This window comes from Marmota monax, unplaced genomic scaffold (genome assembly GCF_021218885.2).
Source record: "Marmota monax isolate L192 unplaced genomic scaffold, Marmota_monax_Labrador192_F-V1.1 WCK01_AAM20220418_F8-fsc00069, whole genome shotgun sequence".
NCBI lineage: Eukaryota > Metazoa > Chordata > Mammalia > Rodentia > Sciuridae > Marmota > Marmota monax.
The window spans coordinates 8148768-8166197 of record NW_026695243.1 but is presented as its reverse complement, the minus strand read 5'-3'; the positions used below and the strand labels follow the sequence as shown (position 1 = coordinate 8166197).

At 54.1% G+C, this 17430-nt stretch overlaps 1 protein-coding gene across 3 annotated transcripts in view; it reads right to left on the bottom strand.

Annotated features, from left to right (window-relative positions):
* Positions 1-2274: 2274 nt before the first annotated feature.
* Positions 2275-17430, bottom strand: part of Cntfr (ciliary neurotrophic factor receptor) — a 38025-nt gene continuing 22869 nt past the window's right edge. For all 3 annotated transcript variants that reach the window (XM_046457485.2, XM_058578093.1, XM_046457484.2), the window contains 7 exons: positions 15384-15617; positions 8627-8744; positions 8296-8462; positions 6963-7126; positions 3486-3666; positions 2945-3113; positions 2275-2849 (listed from right to left, as the gene is read on the bottom strand). In XM_046457485.2, the coding sequence (XP_046313441.1) occupies position 2849; positions 2945-3113; positions 3486-3666; positions 6963-7126; positions 8296-8462; positions 8627-8744; positions 15384-15617 (1034 nt within the window). In that variant the 3' untranslated portion in view covers positions 2275-2848. The remainder of the gene's footprint in view (positions 2850-2944; positions 3114-3485; positions 3667-6962; positions 7127-8295; positions 8463-8626; positions 8745-15383; positions 15618-17430) is intronic.

The following is a 17430-nucleotide window of genomic DNA, read 5'->3' as shown; positions in this document are numbered from 1 at the left end:
CAGAGCTATGCTGGGCAGAGATCCGGTGGCCAGGGGCTCACAGAACAAGATGTAGAGGTGTGTCCCCAGCCCCAGTGTACCTTTTGGGGGAGCAAATAGAACTAGTGCACTGGAAAGCTGGGCCACTGAGCTACTTTGCACATTGGCTCTGGGAGCCAACCTTCCCATCCCCTTACCCCTCAGTAGTGTTTTAATTCTCTGGGTTCTGTTTTAGCTCCAAGAACTGATGTCTATACTTCTCCCCAGCTCCCCAGAACAATCGTAGGAAAGAGATGTGAAGGACAGTACTCAAGGGAGGCAGCAGCAGACAGCAGCCAAGACCCTCCAAGGCGAACAGCCTTTGTGAGGTTGAGGGGCCAGGACTTGCAAGGAGGGATAATCACAGAGGCAAGGACACTGCCCTTCCAGCCACCTGGGGCTGGGGACAGGACTGGGTCTCTCTTAGCACTGGGTGCAGGGAAATACCCCTGTCTCCCCTCCATCAGCCTCCAAGTCTCCAGCAGGCCCCCTCCCCTCCTTCTGCCCCCTCTTCTCCAGGCCCCACGTAATTGCTTTCCCATGTTGCTAATGGAGGCCAGATTGCTGGTGCCCAAGCCCTGGGTGGGCGGTGGGTAAGTCAGGGCTGACCAAGACTCTCAAGGCAAGATGGCAGCACAGGCCAGAGACCCTCTGACTTCAACCCAGCTACCCCAAGGATAGAAGAGGACGGAGTTCTAACACATCCCAGGAATGCAATGTACTTGGCAAGAGAGTTGGCAACCCCTTGCTCTCTCTACCCCTGCTGGATCTGGAGTGCTGATTCCAGCCTGAACCACCTCACAGGAGCCCAAATGGGCAGAACTGGGGATTAGGGCAGTGGCAGATACGCAGCCTCTTTTCAGGATATCCATCCTGGGAACCTCTTCCTGTGAACCAAGAGAAATGCACTCCCACAGCTGGAGCTGTTCAGCTTGAAAAGCCACAGGCCTCCCTGTCACCAGGCCTTTGCTTCCCACAGGCCCACCTGGAACATCTTCTCTCCTCTGGCCTGGAGGAGAGCCAGCCACCTTCACTCTGCAGCCCTTCACCTGGGCCACACTCGGGGTGGGTGCCTTATCCAGGCCTGAGTTATCAGTTCTAGGCACTGTACATACCCCTCCTGAGGCATGGGCCCAGGTGGGCCTAGTAAGACCAGTGAGGAGTGTCCACTTTCTGAGCCTGGTATGAGAAGGGTTTGATTTGGGTGGCTATGGGGATTGTATTGGCATCAGGGGATTAGTGGAGGTATGGTGCCCAGCAACTGCTATAGGGCGTGTGCACCGGAGTGGACGTGTCTGTGTACAGATCAGTGTGTATGTGGCTTTGACTCTACCTCACTTTTCCTTTCAGGCACCCAGAGCAAAGCTAAGTCTGGCTCTTCAGGCTTGGGCTCTGGCCTCCCCTTCACCCTACTCCCAGGTCAGAGGGTCTGTCAACCTGGTCCCAGCCTGGGGCATTCTCAGCTAAAGGAGAAGGGTGAGGGAGGAGTTGGACCCGAGCAAGCCTGGGGCAACTGGAGAGACCTTGGACCCCAGGGTATGGAGCTGAACTAATGACTGGCCACAGTGTAAACCAAATCCCTGCCCTTCTCCAGCTCCACACTGAGTCCTAACTGTAATTTAACTCTGGAGGTCAACCCTGTACTCCATGATTCCAGACCTGCAGCGCAGGTCCAATGCCTAGTCATGCTCCAAGCAGCTTCCTCCTCCAGGCATCCTCCCTGCCCGGCCAGGCCCAGAACACTGCTCTGAGCCCTTGTGGCCTGGCTGAGCTCTAGGCCTGACCTGCTGGCCCCCTGCACTCTCTCTTGGATGGCAGGATGATGCACACACACATGCGCCAAGGATGAGGCCTGCTTCCTCACCTTCCATCACTGCTTGGGCGCTTCTGGAAGGCAGCTATGAAGATGTCCTTTGATGACCTCAGTAACCTTTAGGACTGACTGGATATTCCCATGTGGAACCAGCCCCCACCAGGACCCCTCATTTTCCACAAATTTGCCCTTTTGGCTATATACCTCAGGGAAGCTCAAATCCTCAAGAGAACACTATTCCCAGGTACATCTGCCTGAAAACTGAACCGTCTTTCCCCATCTTCCCCAACCGTGGCTCTTTCCACCTCCAGGACTGCAAATGGAGGGGTTCTTAGAAGAGCAGTACCCTCCCAAAGTGGCTCTGTTCCAAGGACTCATGAAATGGTGACGTTTAATGAGAACCCCCCCACCCCTCCCACCCCTGTATATACATCTATAAAAAATTCAAATACAGCAAGTTACCATTGAGTCAGACTAGAAGGGACTGACAGGGCATTAAATACTGTGGGGTAGGACAAGGTCAGGGGAGGGTCATACAAAACAGGGCAGAGGTGGGGATACTGAAAAGTGTGGGCACTGGGGGGAGGGGGATGGCTGGGCCCCCCCAGCGTCAGGAGCTTATAATCTGATGGTGGCAACAGAGACCCTGGGACAGACAGGAGGCTGGGGCAGGAGGAGGAATTGTGAATGTGAAGGGCTCCCCTCAGGCCCCCCAAGGGCTCCTGGGAGTCGCTGGCGTTGGAGGGTCCAGCCCAAGGAGGCAGGTGAGGGGAGGGTCTTTGGTGGGTGGGTTAGCTGCATGGTCCTCCTCCCCTGAAGGTGGGAGGAGGGCCAGCTTGGTGTGGCGGGGCTAAGGGATGGCAGGCCCGGGCCTGCCGGGGTCTCTACAAATTGTTTCTGAAGAGAATGCAAAAGGTCCTCCTGCCCGTGTGCAAAATAGAAACCGGGGTCTGCAGGCTCAGCTCCGGCCTCCTGCTCCTCTGCAGTGCTCTGGCATGTCCTCATGGGATGCCGGGCTCTGGGGAGACAGGGCAGGGGGCTGTGAGGGATGAGGCTGGGGTAGGAGGGGGTCCCCTCAGGCTTCCCTCTCCCACCCAGCCTCACTCAACCTACCAGATCAGGAGACTGTTGGCAGTGGCGGCAGCGGCAGCCAGGGCCAGAGTGACAGGGATACTGATCAAGAAGGGTACTGAGGGTCCTCCGCCGCTGCCCAGCTCCCCAGGGTCACAGATCTTCGTGGTGGGCGGGGGTGCCAGTGAGCTGGTAGTGCTGGTCGTGGTCTCTGGGGAGCATGGGGGAAACTCAGGGCAGAGCCAGGGCTGGGGTCTCACCCAGATCTGCTTCTTACATCAAACTGGTGCTGCCTCCCCAATATGATGGCTCCTGGCTTGTCTCTCAAAGGTCCTTGCCCACTAGGCAGATCCTGCTAAGGCTCATAGATGACCCTTCCACCCAATAATCACTAGCAAGGATGTCTAGAGAGCAAGGACCAGGAACACAGGGATTGGACAGACAGGAGTGTGGTAGCCACAGAGTGTGTATAGACCCTTGGAGCTGAGGCTCCCGGTCCTGGGAGGAGTTGGAGGGAGGATAGAGCCAGGCCACAGAACAGGCCAGCCGACAGCACAGATGCAGGGACAGAGGGCAGGCTCACCCGGGGCCTGGGCCTCGGTGGTGAGGTGTCGTGGTTCCTCAGTCCAGGGGGTGGCATGAGCAGCCACGCTCCAGTCGCTCCATGTCCCAATCTCATTGTCCTTGGCTGCCACCTGGATAATGTACTCCTTCCCAGCATAGGCATCTGTGATGGTATGTGCTGTGCCATCAGACAGCTCCACCTGCAGCCAGATCATGGGATGAGGGTTAAGGACACCTCTGGGGGTCAGGAGAGTGAGGCACCCCCTACAGAAAGGGAGGACACTTGGGAAGAAGGGAGTGAAGACAACCTTGAGAGATGGAGGGCTTCTTTGAGAAGGAGGACACTGAGAATATTCCTGCAAGAGAATGAAGCTATCTCAGAGAGCCCAGGGATGGAAGTCATTCCTGCAGGTGAGTAACTAAACCTTGAGGGAAGCTAGAACTCCTGGGGACAACGACAACGCTGCTCAATGGCTATGATGCTGCTGTTGTCCCACCGTCTCACAACCCCCAGCCCAAGTCCTGACCTCAGTCCCAGCTGGGAGGTGACAGGAATAATGGAGCCAGAGGTTCTCCCACCAAGCAGCAGTAGGAGAGGGTCATAGACACTGACACTGGAGCCAGTCTGAGTTCATGTCTTGACTCTATCTCTTACTAGATAGGTGACCAAGTACCTTAGCTTTCATGGGTTTGATGTCTTCATCTGTTGGTGACAAAATCTCTCTCTTAGGGTTATAATGAAGACTACACCATGTGGAAAGCACCAAATATATTTCAGCTGGCACTGTCACCATGACTTCTAGTTCAGAGCCTAGGTTCCCCGGTGCCCAGTGCACCTACCAGCCCAGTCCCAGCTGGGCTTTCCCAGCAGGAAGACCTCAGGATGGCTGTCTGAGGCATCCTGTCTGAGGCAGAAAGGGGTGGGAGAGCCCCTCTGGTGGCAGGACAGCTGCTTGGTTTTCTCCTGGAGGCATCGCTTCCCCACCCCCCACTGGCTGGCCCCATCCTGCTGGTCTCCCCCCAACCCTCCAGCCTGGCCTGGTCTGCCTGTCCGGCGCCCCTCCCAGGCCCAGGCTGGGCTCTGGTTCATCTCAGCGGCACCCGCTGCCTCATTAAGCCGCCTCGTAAACAGGGGCAGCCGGCAGGGGCGGAGGAGGGGGCCGCTCTGGGCAATGTCTGGCTTCAGGGCTCTTTTGGTCCCTGTTCTAATCTTTCCCCAAGAAAATTGGGTCTAGGCTACCTGACCTGACAGGCTGGGAGTACATGCATGCAAGTAGGTATGTGTGTGTGTGTGTGTGTATATATGTATGTATTTATGTGTGTGCATTCAGGCCAAGTGGAGTAAGAAGCCCCTCCAATTCCTGCTGAGCCTGTGGTACCCAGTGGGAGGCCAGGGTCAAGGTCAGGGACATATTGAGAGACACTGGGCATATTGAGAGCCCTGGAAGATGAGTGGGGCCCCAAAGACTCTCCTTTCCTAGAGCTAGAATCCCAGTTCCCATCTTTGCCACCCCTGCTCTGCAAAGATCCCCTCTGTCTGAGTAGCCCCAACTCCCTCAGCCCTTTTTCCCTCCTGCCAGACCCACAGACTTCCACATTCATCTTTCCCCAATGACAAAAGATAGATCCAAGGGGAACAGATAAAATTACCACTTCATTAGTGGGCTCATGGCACCATACTTCTAGGAATATGGCCCAGGAACCCAATGATGTCCTGGCAGCCACATCTTCTAGGCCTGAACCCTTCATGCTAGGTGGTCACTGAACCTTAATCAACTCCCTTAAGAGAAAGGCTCCTCAACTGACAGGAATTCCATAGTCACAGGCATCCACCTTGCTTTAGAGTCCTTCATCTGGTCAGCTGCAGCAGATGTCCAACATGCCCCCAGGCCTTCTAGCTGAGTTAGGACCAAAGCAGGTGATGCAAGGAACTCAAGCCAGGTCCTCATGCCTCTCCCTTGTCCATGCTGAGAAAGTCCCTGCCAGATATTCTGATGCCTATTCTTTTGCAATTCCTGGTCTGTATTTTCCTCCTGAAAATCCAAGGGATGTTTTTTCTCTGCTCTCCATTCCATACCCCCTCCCCACCATACACCTGCCTCTAAGATCAAGGATTAGAGAGAGTAGATTCTGTTCAGAGTGAAACTCAAGTTGAAAAGAGTCATAAATCTAACCAACCCCAATGCCTATGAGAGCTAGGATGTGTGCTATTGGCCACATGTGTTCCCATCATGAAGCCTCCACACCTTCTTCTGTCCACATTAGAGTGGCGGCTGATTCTGCCCATGGTATAGGTCAGTGTATGGGCTTTGCATGTTAGTTCTATGCATGTCTGGAAGCATGGATCCTGCTGAGAGGCACGTGTGTGCATACGTGTTCTTGTGTGTGTGGTGGGCAGCATGCCAGGACCACTGCAAGGCGTGTGCGCCGCGACACGCGGGGCTGCTGCCTGTAGCTCGTTAGCGGGGGAGGGGGGCTTGTGAAACTAGACCCTGGTTATTAGCAATGCATTAGGCGCGGGCAGCTGGCCAGGCGGGAGGGACTCCGGACTCTGTCAGGGAACACATGAGCGTGTGAGCAGCCTTTGTCGGGGCCAGGCCCGCAACCTGGATAGGCACCCAGGAATCAAATTACGTACTTTAAAGGCCAGTCAGGAGAGGGGTATAAGGAGATGGAGATGGAGCCTGGTGGATATAAGAGGGATTCAGGCTGACCCCAAGAGCAGCCTGGATTGCCCTATAGAGCACTCTCCTATCTCCAATCTTAGCCCACAGACCTCAAGAATCATGGAGTACCCACAGCCCAGTGGACTCTGGGCTCTCAACATGAGAGCACCCCCAAGGGGTGCCCCCAAACCTTGGTTGCTTCCCAGAGCTCTCCATTATAGCTTGATTAGTATCCAGACCACAGCCTGACCACATAGTGTACCTTGTCCACTGCATGGTTCCCAGCCTAAGCCACCAATTGACCTATAACCTTAAGCTGACCTCTAAGCTAGATCTGACTTAGAAGCCCTGATGGTTGTCATAGCCTAACCTCATTCCCTGAACCAAATCTGACCACAGTGCCTATCTGACACTAACCACTAGAGCCCATCTATGAATCTTTGAGGACAAAGACCACTGTGCCCCTTGGACCACTGGGTCCAGCACAGGCCCAGAGCCTGAACCAGAGTATAAAGAGAGATACCTGGTCAGGGCTGACAGCCAGAGGTAAGACGAAAGTCTCCCTTTTAGCACTGCTCTCCACTACCCCAGGGAACCCAAAGACAGATGTGTTCCCAACAGCTCTAATGCAGTTCACTGGAAACCCCTAAGGTCACCTCCCTCAATCCCCCTCAATCCCATCCATTCTCCCAGGCCCACTTTGTCCCTTTTCCCCCTGGAAATCCTCTCTGACTGCTATCAGGACCCATGTTGGAGCTGCTACCACCTGCTTCTCAAGTCAGACAGCTCTAATTCAGGCACCCAGGATCTGGGCAGGGCAGGACACTCACATGCTGCCACTGGTCCAGGATGAGGGGCCGGTAGCGCAAAAAGAACTTCAGAGGAAAGGACTCAGGGTCAGGCCAAGTCGAGGGGGTCTGCCACGTCACCTCCAGCCGACGAGGGTTGCTAGGCACTGGCCGGGCTACCACATTTTCTGGAGGGTCAGGCTTCACTGTTCAGGAGACATAGCTTTGTTAGTGCCTTGATCTCTAGGAACTATACCACTATGTCAACCCCAGCCAACGTGTCAACGTCCTCTACTACCTACCTTATCATCATCATGGGGTCACCATCCCTCCTTTCTGTTGTCAGTTCTGGCAATCACCATTAACAACCATCTCATTACTTCTACCTCTTACATCCCCATCATCACCACTGACTGTACTACAGGCAGGGTCACCAGTTCTTGCTATCAGCATCCCAAATTTCATCCCATCATCTCAACCCTATCCTCATGCTAACCATCTTTCTAGTACTGAAGCCTACATGATGGATCAGCCATGCCAATGTGACACGCCCCCCCCCCCCCGGGTCAGTGTGATGCCAGTGCCTCATACACTCCCCTAGGCCTAGTTTTCCCTGAGACATGGCCTCCCCTGGATGAAAACTGGGTTTGAAGCTGCTCTGTAGGTCAAGGTTAAAAGATAGTCCACATGCCTAGGTTAGAAGTGGGTTGGAGATCTGATGGGAGCATCTAAGGGTTCAGCTCATGGAGAAATAGTCTGGTTGGGGATCGAGTCATGGGATGTGGGTGGGGAAGACAGGAGCATGCAGGGAGTCTGGTGGAGATAGAGCACAGTAAGACACAGTCTGCCTGGAATGGGGCAGGGACCAGCAGAGGTTCTGGCTGGATGGGGTAGGAGACCGCCTGGAATTGGGCAGGGGCAGGCAGAGGGTCTGGCTTGGATGGGGGGTCAGGGAGAGGGTTATATCTGTCCCAGTCCTGTCTCCTGTTCTGACACCTCATTCATCACAGGCCGTAAGGAAGCCATTAGCATGGTGGGGTGGGGGAGGATGGAGGCTGCAGCTGTGCAAGGGTCTGGCCCCACCTGCCCCCCCTCCCCCCTGCTGCATGCTCTGGGAGCCAGGGAGTCGATAGAAAGAGCTGCTGGAGAGGTCTCTTGGCCCTGTAGGTAAAGGTCATCCACAGGTGTGAATATGCCAAGCACATGTGTGTACATGTACAGACATACCGCATATTCCTGTCACAGGCATGTCCATGGACACATGTGCACATTTGTGAACATCCCCACCAACGCTCATGTACACCTCTGACATACTTCCACTTCAAATTCCCACTAGATTATGCAGAAGGGACCCCACCAACACCGCCACACGCACCAATGGTGAACTCATCAAAGGTGATAGCCGTGGCGTTGTGACCCAGAGCATTGCTGACACTTATGGAGACCTTGTACTTGATGGTAGAGAACAGGTGCATGTATCGGATGTGGCAGCGGTTCTTGAGGGCTGGGTCCTTCTCACAGACCATAATTTTGGAGCCGTGCCTGGGGAGGGGTGAGGCCCAGGTACTGTTACAAACATCAAGGGTCAAGTGGGGAAAGGTTGGGGGAAGGTCAAGCCCAAGGCTGGGCTAAGGTCTGGACTCAGGCATAATGGAGGTGAGGTCAGAGGTCAGGGCTGGAACTGGGTCACAGGCGCAGCTACTTACAGCACAGTCACATTGAAGGTGTTTGGGATGTAGGTGGGGGTGGGCAGATGCCAGCTGCAGTAGAAGCCCTTGGGGTAAGTGTTGGAGCGGCAGCTGAGCACAGGTTCCCGTGGTGGCACTAGGGGTGAGGACAGAAAGGTCAGGACATTCCTGGAACTCCCAGTCCCCTGCATCAGTGTGGGGACAAGTGGGCCCCAGAGCCCCAGTTCTTCCCCCTCACCCCATCATCAATGCCAAAGGTGGGGGGTGGCTGTCAGCGAGGGTCTGAGTCTTCCCAGGCCACAGAGAGCCAGATGTTTAATTAAAGAAAAACAAGGGCTGTGCGGAGGAGGCCCCCCCCACCTGCTCAATGGAGGCAGGAACTGTGGGGAGCAGGGGGTTGTGGGCCTCCGCTCATCAATCACAGGATGGAGGTGATGTCTGGGGGAATCAGCCCCAGCCCACATCTGCCACACTCTGTCCACTCTGAAAGGAAAACTGCAAGGGACTGAGGGGGTCTTGAATGTGCCCTAGTTGCTGGGGTGATCAGGGTGTACTTCCAGGAGAAGAAATACCCCAGGCTTCCCCTCAATAGAGAGAGAGAGGACGGGCCTGGAGGCTACACAAGAGCAGCAGCACTGGTCAATTGCGGATCTCTGAGTATGTGTCCACACATGGATATGTGTTACACGCATGTTTGTATGTGACATGAACGAGTGACCAGTGACATATAGGAGCATCTATGTAGATGTGTGTGTGGATGTATTCTTGGCTCTTGGAGTACATATCTGAGTGTGTGTGTGTGTGTGTGTATACATGTAGGTAAGTGACACAAGGAAACTGCTGTTCCCTTGGTGTGTACCTCACCCCAGCCCTCCCCCACTCCTTCATCACAAATCCTTTAAGAAGCCCATGACATGGTCAGCGGCTGCCTTCACTCTGGAACAGGAAGGCCCAGAGAGGGGTTAAGACCTGTTTGGGGGTCACACTGCAAGTCAGAGTTGGGAATAAACCCCAGAATGAGGATATTCACCTACATGACCACACTTGGGAAGTCCTTTCTGCTGTCTAACCATACTTTTCGCTGCTGTCAGCACTTAGCCCGGCTGTTCTACCCTCAGGCATTGGGCAAGGCGTGAGGACAGGCGGCTCAGGTTCCTGGAAGGAGGCAACTTCTGTGACCTGACCCAGGCAAGGAATGTCCGTCTTTGGCTCCAGGGACACTGACACCTGCCTTCTGTGCCTCCCCCCACACCGCCCCCTGCCTGACAGGTGGACAGGAAGTGGGAGGGGGGCAGCTCAATAAGCCAGGGGAGTGCATGTCTATGCTTATAGAGTGGCCATGGTGAAGTTCAGGGAACCCTGGGCTTCAATCCATAGTGTGTACTTAATTTTGAGTGACTCTGTGATTGCCTGCATACAACCATTGTGTCCAGTGTGTGTGGAGCTGTAGAGGGGGACCTGGGCACAGCCCCCAGGTCCCAGATCTGGCTTTGCAGCAGCAGAGGTAAAAAGGCAGAGAGACTAGAGAGCTTCAGTGTAGCAGGTGGAGCGGTGATGCTGTGGAGAATGAGGCAGATCCCTTCCCCAGGCCTGCGGGTGAGAGCCAGGCACTGGCTGGGACCCTTCAATGGCCAGTCTGTGTTCTGCCCACCACGGTCCACTCCCACTGGGGAGACTTCTTGGCCCTTGTCTATTCCATGTTCATCCTGTGTACCTTTAATGTCCCTTCCCTGTCTGCCCACAGTCAAGAGTTCTGCATGGGGGTGGAGTGGGGGGCGGCCAAGGACACAGGAAGTTGCCTTCTGGGGGCCTGTGGGCCAGGCCAGAGTTGGCAGCCACCCCAGGAGGAAAGGACATTCCGAGGTCGGCTGAGAAGCCTCCACTCCTGCCTCCTGCCACCACCCCCCCTCACCCCAGCTTCAAAGGAGAAGGGCGCTGGGGCCGGGGAGGGGGGTGGGGGGGGGTGACTGAAGCCTGCAGAGTCAGCTCCCTGCTGCCTGGGACTCTGGAGGGCAGAGCAGGCCACAACACTGGACTCACAGGCCCCCTGCCCAGGCTAGCCTCCCCTCTGATCAGGTCTCCTTCATTTCCCTGACTGTCCTCCGGGCTCGGGCCAGCCTCCCTTCAAACCTCCCCCTCAAACCAATTCCTCTCTCTGACTGGGCAGGTCACAGGGGGCCCAGGGGGCCGGGCAGGGGCTTTGTCTGTCATCTGGCTACTCCTGCCTGGCCCTGGGCCCTGAGCAAGGAAGGGCTTGGGTTTCCTGACAGGGACCAGGTTTCTCAGAGGGAAAAGGAGGAAAGAAAAACAAAGAAGAGGAAGAAAAGGAGTGACTTGCTGGCTGGAGCCCAGCTGAGGGGCCGGTGGGTGGAGGTGGGGGTGCCGTGAGAGACCAAGTGTGAGAGTGCGGGACAGCGTGGGATCAGAAGGCCTGTTGTGTGTTGTGAGTTGGGGGAAAAGCTGTTTAAGACACTGTGATTGTGAGGTGCTGTGTGTAACTCAGACTTCATGTGTGAGGCCAAGCTGTCTAGAAGACTGGAGGCCATGTGGGGCTGGATGACTCTCGGTGACTGGGGTGGGGGCGTTTGATTGCAGATTGTCTATATGTGTGAGGCTGTGTGAGTGTCAATGTGCCATTGTGTCCAAAACACAGCGACGGCTACACTACACATAAGACATTAGATATGTGATAGAGCTTAAGCCGGAGTGTATTTGTCAAACTGTGGGTGTGGGAAGATGCCCCAAATTCCCTGTGTGTCCACACATGTGAGCTGGACGCTGTGAGAGCACGTTAAAGGGAGTGTGTAAGCAAAAGCTCGTATACACATCACACTCTGGGCGTGCAGGCATGCTCCTAGATGCCCAGACATCCTGAGTTTCCCCTTGTGGGGGTTCCTGAGATGCCCAAGTGACTGTGTCAGCCATGGCAGGGTGTCCCTAAGTCCCATGCGGGGCTGTGTGTGCATGTGCGCGGTGCGTGTGCCCCTGCTGGCCCGAGGTTTGTTTGTTTTCCTCCTAATTGGCTTGTTTTTCCATGTCCAGCCCACCAAACCGCATGTTTTTCCTCTCATCTCGCCAGCCCGCCTGGGCTGGAGCCCCCGGCACGCATGAGGCCTGCCCGCCGGCCCAGCAGGAGGAGGGGCAGGCTGCCCACACCCTGGGCCAGGCCGGATCAGGCCAGGGCAGGGTGGGGTGACCCTTCTGCTCCAGCCCTGCCCATGCCACACCCACGCTCCTCCTCCTGCCTGGCATTCAAGGCCATAGCCAGTCTCAACTTCATCTTGTGGCATCCCCTGAGACACTCCAAACTCTGGACTGTCAATGCCCCCACCTGCCTCCCACTCATGATTTCTCCCCAGACATGTTCAACCACACTCCTTTTCCTGCCACTCTTTTCTTCCTGAGCAAACTGGGAAGGGGGGAAAGTAGTGCTGAACCAGAGGGTCTGCAGTTTCTATTCTAACCACTCTCAAATTCTAAAAAGTTTAAAAACTGGATAAGGAACTATCCATTTAAAAATTATTTTAATCTCCGGTTTGTTTAAGCTTAACATCAGAAAGACACTGAATCAGCAGTGTCCAATAAACAAAAGGATGCTACGAAAAGGAACACTGTGATCCCATTTCCTAATGTAGGGGGTCCTTTCATCTTCCTAGGTAGGAGAGTGCTTAGAGCTGTTCTTGAGGATCCACCGGAGGGCAGGAAGGTGGAGCAAGAGAAAGTAGCTCAGGGACTAGCCTGGTTAAGGAGTCTTCCAACATAATATTATGATGATCAGGTTCTGTTGGAAATAGACATAAAATTTTACATGTTTAGGATAAATATTAAATAAGTTTTGATCTAAATGATCCATAAATCAGGGATTACTTTGTCCTGTTCTAAGAGCTGGCAAAAAGGATAATTTAATATTGAGTATTGCCAAATCCAGTCTCTTGTTACTAATATCAAGTGACTAAGACGATCATGATTAATATCCTCTGTTCCCTGATCAGGTCTTTAGAAGGAAATAAGGCAATGAGAGATAAATATCTGTTATGAATGGTACAGCCAATGCATGGTCAGCCCACCCCTGATGCCTAGGGAGCAGGAATCACTGTAACTAAATGGTCTGTAACAACACGACAGCTGAGGGCATGACCTGTGGGTAATGACTTTGGACATTACTTCAAAACCCAATGATGAGCTGGGGATATGGCTCAGTTGGTAGAGTGCTGGCCTCACATGCACAAGGCCCTGGGTTCAATCCTCAGCACCACAAAACAAAACAAAAAAACCAATGACCTCTAATGATTTCTTAAAAAACATCACAATACCAGTAATGGGGACCCAAGGTCACCAAACCCCAGCCATCACTGCCAGCTTTATCCATCCGGGGGATTTTGGGAACCCAAATTGAGAAGACAGATGTTTTGGTGACTGGTGCTGAGCTAGATTCATCCTTCTCCCACTGCACTTGATAAAGGCCCAGGGCTAGGCTGAGGGCTCCATTGATGATGTGAGGCAGGGAGGGGTGGGATGGGAGCTGGGGCAGGAAGGATTGTTGGGCTGGTCCTGCAATTCTCAGTATGACCTACAGGGGTAACCCCACTCTTGGCTTGAGACTAAAATGTTTGGTCTGAATCCCGTCTCTCCAATTTTAAAAACACTTTTTCATGGGGAAAGGTACATCCTACCAAAATATATTTTGTGGGAATCCTGAGCAACCCTCCAGCCTAACATTTCACTTGGTTTTCTAGACTAGTCTTCTGACAATGGGGCAAGGGCCTGCCCCAAGATCCCTTAAGCATTTCCTAAGTAGGGAAATATCCACAGGATATTTCCTACCTTTCCTACCACAGGGAGATCCCAGATGGGATGATACCAGAGGAGTTTGAGTTTGGGGTTAGGAGAAAAGAAATAAGGATTTTCAGAGCATTCCCTTTGCTGGTGGGTATTTTTGGCCCAGGGCTGGATGCCTGCTCACCTGACTCTCAGCAACGCTGACAAACTCAACATTCTGCTTTTCATAAACCCCCTTTCCAAATCACACTCACTAGTCTTCCCTCTACCTTCCTGGACTCATCTTTCTCCCCTTTTGTGGCTCATTTCTATCAACCCCTTACATACTGACAGTCTTCAGGGCTCAATTTTGGGTCCCTTTCTCACCCCACAGTCTTTCCTTTGGCTGCCTCACCCCTCCCATGGTCTTAATGCTGACAACCCCCTGCCCCACAAATTTCCATTTCTAGAACAGTCCTTTCCCCTAAGCTCGGATCCACTAGCTACCAGCTACCAGTTTCCACCCCCAGGACCCCTACCAACACATCTGTAGCAGATATCTGTGGAACTGCTGGTCCCTCACCCACACCACTTCTCACTGCCAACTTCTGCAGTTATCTGCCTAAGAGCTTTCTCTGGCCACCAAGGCATGCTTTGCCTGCCGGGGCATGAGGCCAAAAGTACTGAGAAATTAAGGCACCTACCTCCACCCCAGGAGATGGCAGGAGAGGTTATATAAACATCCCAGCTCCCTCACCCTCAGGCAGGACAACTCTGAGGTGCATGTTCTGCATCCGCACCCAGAGTCCCCTCCATAGTGCTCCAGTCACAAAGAGGTAATGTCAGGATATGTCAGGTAATATCAGAGGTAATGTCAACTCTTGCTCTTTATTAACTTCCCTTTTCAGTGTCACTCTCCACATTCCTCTATGGTGTCTCCATCACTTGCCAAATAAACTACTTGCTTATGAATTTTCATTTTGGAATCTGATTCTAGGGAAACCCAAACCCAGACACTGTTCAAAGAGAACACATCCCCTTTTCCCCCCATTGCCCCCTACTGCAGTGATGGTACCTTCAGGTCTCTCAATCGCACCCCTCCCTACTCTCCTGCCCTTCCACCTCCAATTCATTATCAATTTCTGGAGGTCCAAACACCCTCCTCAACTTCCCCAACTCCATGCCCCAGTTCCAGGTCCTCATCATCTCTCTTGCATTCTCACTCTTCACTGGGGTGAGGGATTCTTTAAGAACAGAATTTATTCTTCATCACTTTCTAGCTTCCAGGATTTTTTTTTTTTTTAATGTGGTGCTGAGGATCGAACCCAGTGCTTCACACATGCTAGGCGAGCGCTCTACCTCCGAGCCACAACCCCAGCCCACTTCCAGGATCTTCATCTGCTTCCTGACCCCTCCCTTAGCTTCTTTCACCACTGACACCAGCCCAGGTGGCCTTTTCATGCCCACTCGGGGGCCCATAGGTATACTCAGCTTTCTGCCAGAAATTATGTTTCTGTGGTATCTTCCAAATGCTCTGTGTCTCCATGTGCCTCCTATTCTGGGAAGCCTCCCTTCAATTCTGCGGTCTTCCAGAGTACTCCTACCTACACCTGCATAATCACATATCCCATTTTCCTTCCTCAGGCCCTGGTCAATCCCATGGGAGCAGACACAGGGAGACCATTCCAGCTCAGAGCTGTGACCCTAAGATTCCTCCCAACCAGGCCTCAGCTGGGCTATTCCTTGCCAGGCTCCCTCTGCCCATTTTCTCACAGGGAACAAGATTTCAGGATCTCCAAGACTTCTATGGGGATGGGATACATGGGAGAAAGGTCCAGGGGTCTGGACTCATTGGCTAGACAGGACTCAGAGGTCAGAAGAATAGATTAGGATAGGATCAGAGAGCAAGGGTCAGGCTGTGGCCCTCCCCTCTCCCTGCTATCCAACACGAAGGGGAGTTGATCTGGGCTACAGGTCTGTGCCTTAAAGAAGATGGGAGGTCAGGGGCAACACTTACAGCCCACATGTAGCAGGACTTGGTGGCGCAGGTGCCAGGAGTCACGGTGGAAGCAGGCGTAGAGGCCACTGTGGCCCAGATCCAGGCCACGGAGTACCAGTTGAGAGCCATTGAGCAGGTCAGGGGCCAGATCTGTTCCATTCACCCGCCACGTCACAGCTGCATCCCAGTTTGCTGTTCCACATGGCAATGTCACATCTGAGCCCAGGCGCTCATACTGCACATGGGGTGTCTCTGTGGGGGCAGAGCACAGGGCAAAATTTGCCGGTCACCTATGCACCCCCAGGTGAATGTGCATAGGTGAGACCCTGTGAGGGTGTACAGTGTGAGTCCAGCCATGAGGCTGTGTCTGACCACGCAAATGTCTCAAGAAGGGGTATGTGCAAAACTTCTCTGTGGCTGGGCAGGTATGCAGGTATGCTAACATTTCCAAATTTGTATGTGTGTGCATGAGCAGAGGCTGTGTGCCAGTGCGTGTGACAGAGAGTGAACGTGCCTGTGTAGTGCTGGGAGGGGTCGTTCTCAGTGAAAATCCAGTTCACCTCCAGTCCCTGGGTCCTTTACAAAGTTTTTCTGACCCCCATGCCCCTAACTTCTTGCCACCAATAGGCCCAGCCCCAGAGGCTTAGCTCCCAAACTCCTTTTTCTGTCTCTGTTTCCTCCACCACCCCCCTTATTGTCTTTCAGTCCGGTCTCTTCTCTTCCCTTCTCTCTTCCTGCCTCTGCCTGCTCCGCCTCCAGCTCTGCCCCCTTAGCCACAGGGGGTTTGGGCAGCAAAAGGGGGAATGGGCAGGCCATGAAGTGAACCCTGGGGAACTCCTGGCAGCTGTCAGCTTTGCGAAGCAGGAACTGTTAAGTAGGGCTGGGACAGAGTGAGTCCTCTGACCATTCCTCTCCTGCCCCCAGAGGGGCCTGTCAGAACCAAAAGCAAACCCCAGCCCCGGCCTCGGCAACCCAGGCGTGATGGACTGAGCCCAGGAGACTGGAGATGGAAGGGTAGAAGGGAGCACCTGTCGAGAGGCAGCGCCAGGTGGGGGAGGCAGCAAGTGGGACAGAAAGTCAGAGAAGCAGATCCACAGGCAGCAGCAGAGAGGCAGGCATGCAGAGCCAGTGGGATCGTATGGGAATATTAGGACATCCCCACCCCACATTCTTCATACGCCCCCCCCAAAGTCTGGAAGGGCAGATGCTTCCCTCTCCCCAGCCTGATCTGTTGAATGAGGGTGGGAAGAGGAAAGGGGGCAGCAGGGGGCTGCAGGATCCCTCGTTAACACTAGTTCACATCTCCCTCCAGAGAGCCACCCTGCTGAGTTTGGGGATTTTCAGAGGCAATTCCTGTTAACGAGCCAATTAAGTTGGGCCAGTGGCCTCTTAATTAGACTTGTTAACACCACCAGGACTGCAGGAGAGGGGGGCTACAGGGATCCCCCTGGGCCTGCCAGCAGCCCCACCCACTGATTACAGCCCCCTCCCCAGGACAGTTTCCTGGTGGTGGAACATCTGTCCCTGTTCGCTGTCTCTCTGTGTCTCCTGGTCTCTTTCCCTCACTACTTGTCTCTGTCTTGCCCCTCTCTGAGCCTCTCTGTCCCTGTCAGAGGAGAAGGAAGCAGGAAACCCAGCCAGCCCTGACCACTAGTCTGTGGGGCCTGGGACCAGTCTAACAGAGGATGAAGGGGCGGAAGGGCGGTGGCTGGGGGCCTTGGAGGCCACAGCTGTGAGGCTGGACCAGAGACTGAATGGGGTCCTCCCCCTGACCAGAGGCCCAGTGTCCAAGACTCAGACCATCAAGTACCCCCCCCAATCCACCAGCTTCGGCCACTGAGCCCCCTTCCAGCCTCCCTTCCAAAAACCTGGAGCTTCCAGGAAACATGCCAAGCCCCTCTCTCTGTACGCCCCCACCCCCCCCAAGCAGAGACTTTGCATCCAGCTGCCTGAGGAGGAGGTTGAAAACTGACCGTTGGGGAGGGCGTGTGGCCATCATGGTCCCAGCGGCAACACATTAACACCGATCAACAGCAGCTCAGAACTAATGAGGACCCAGTAAGGA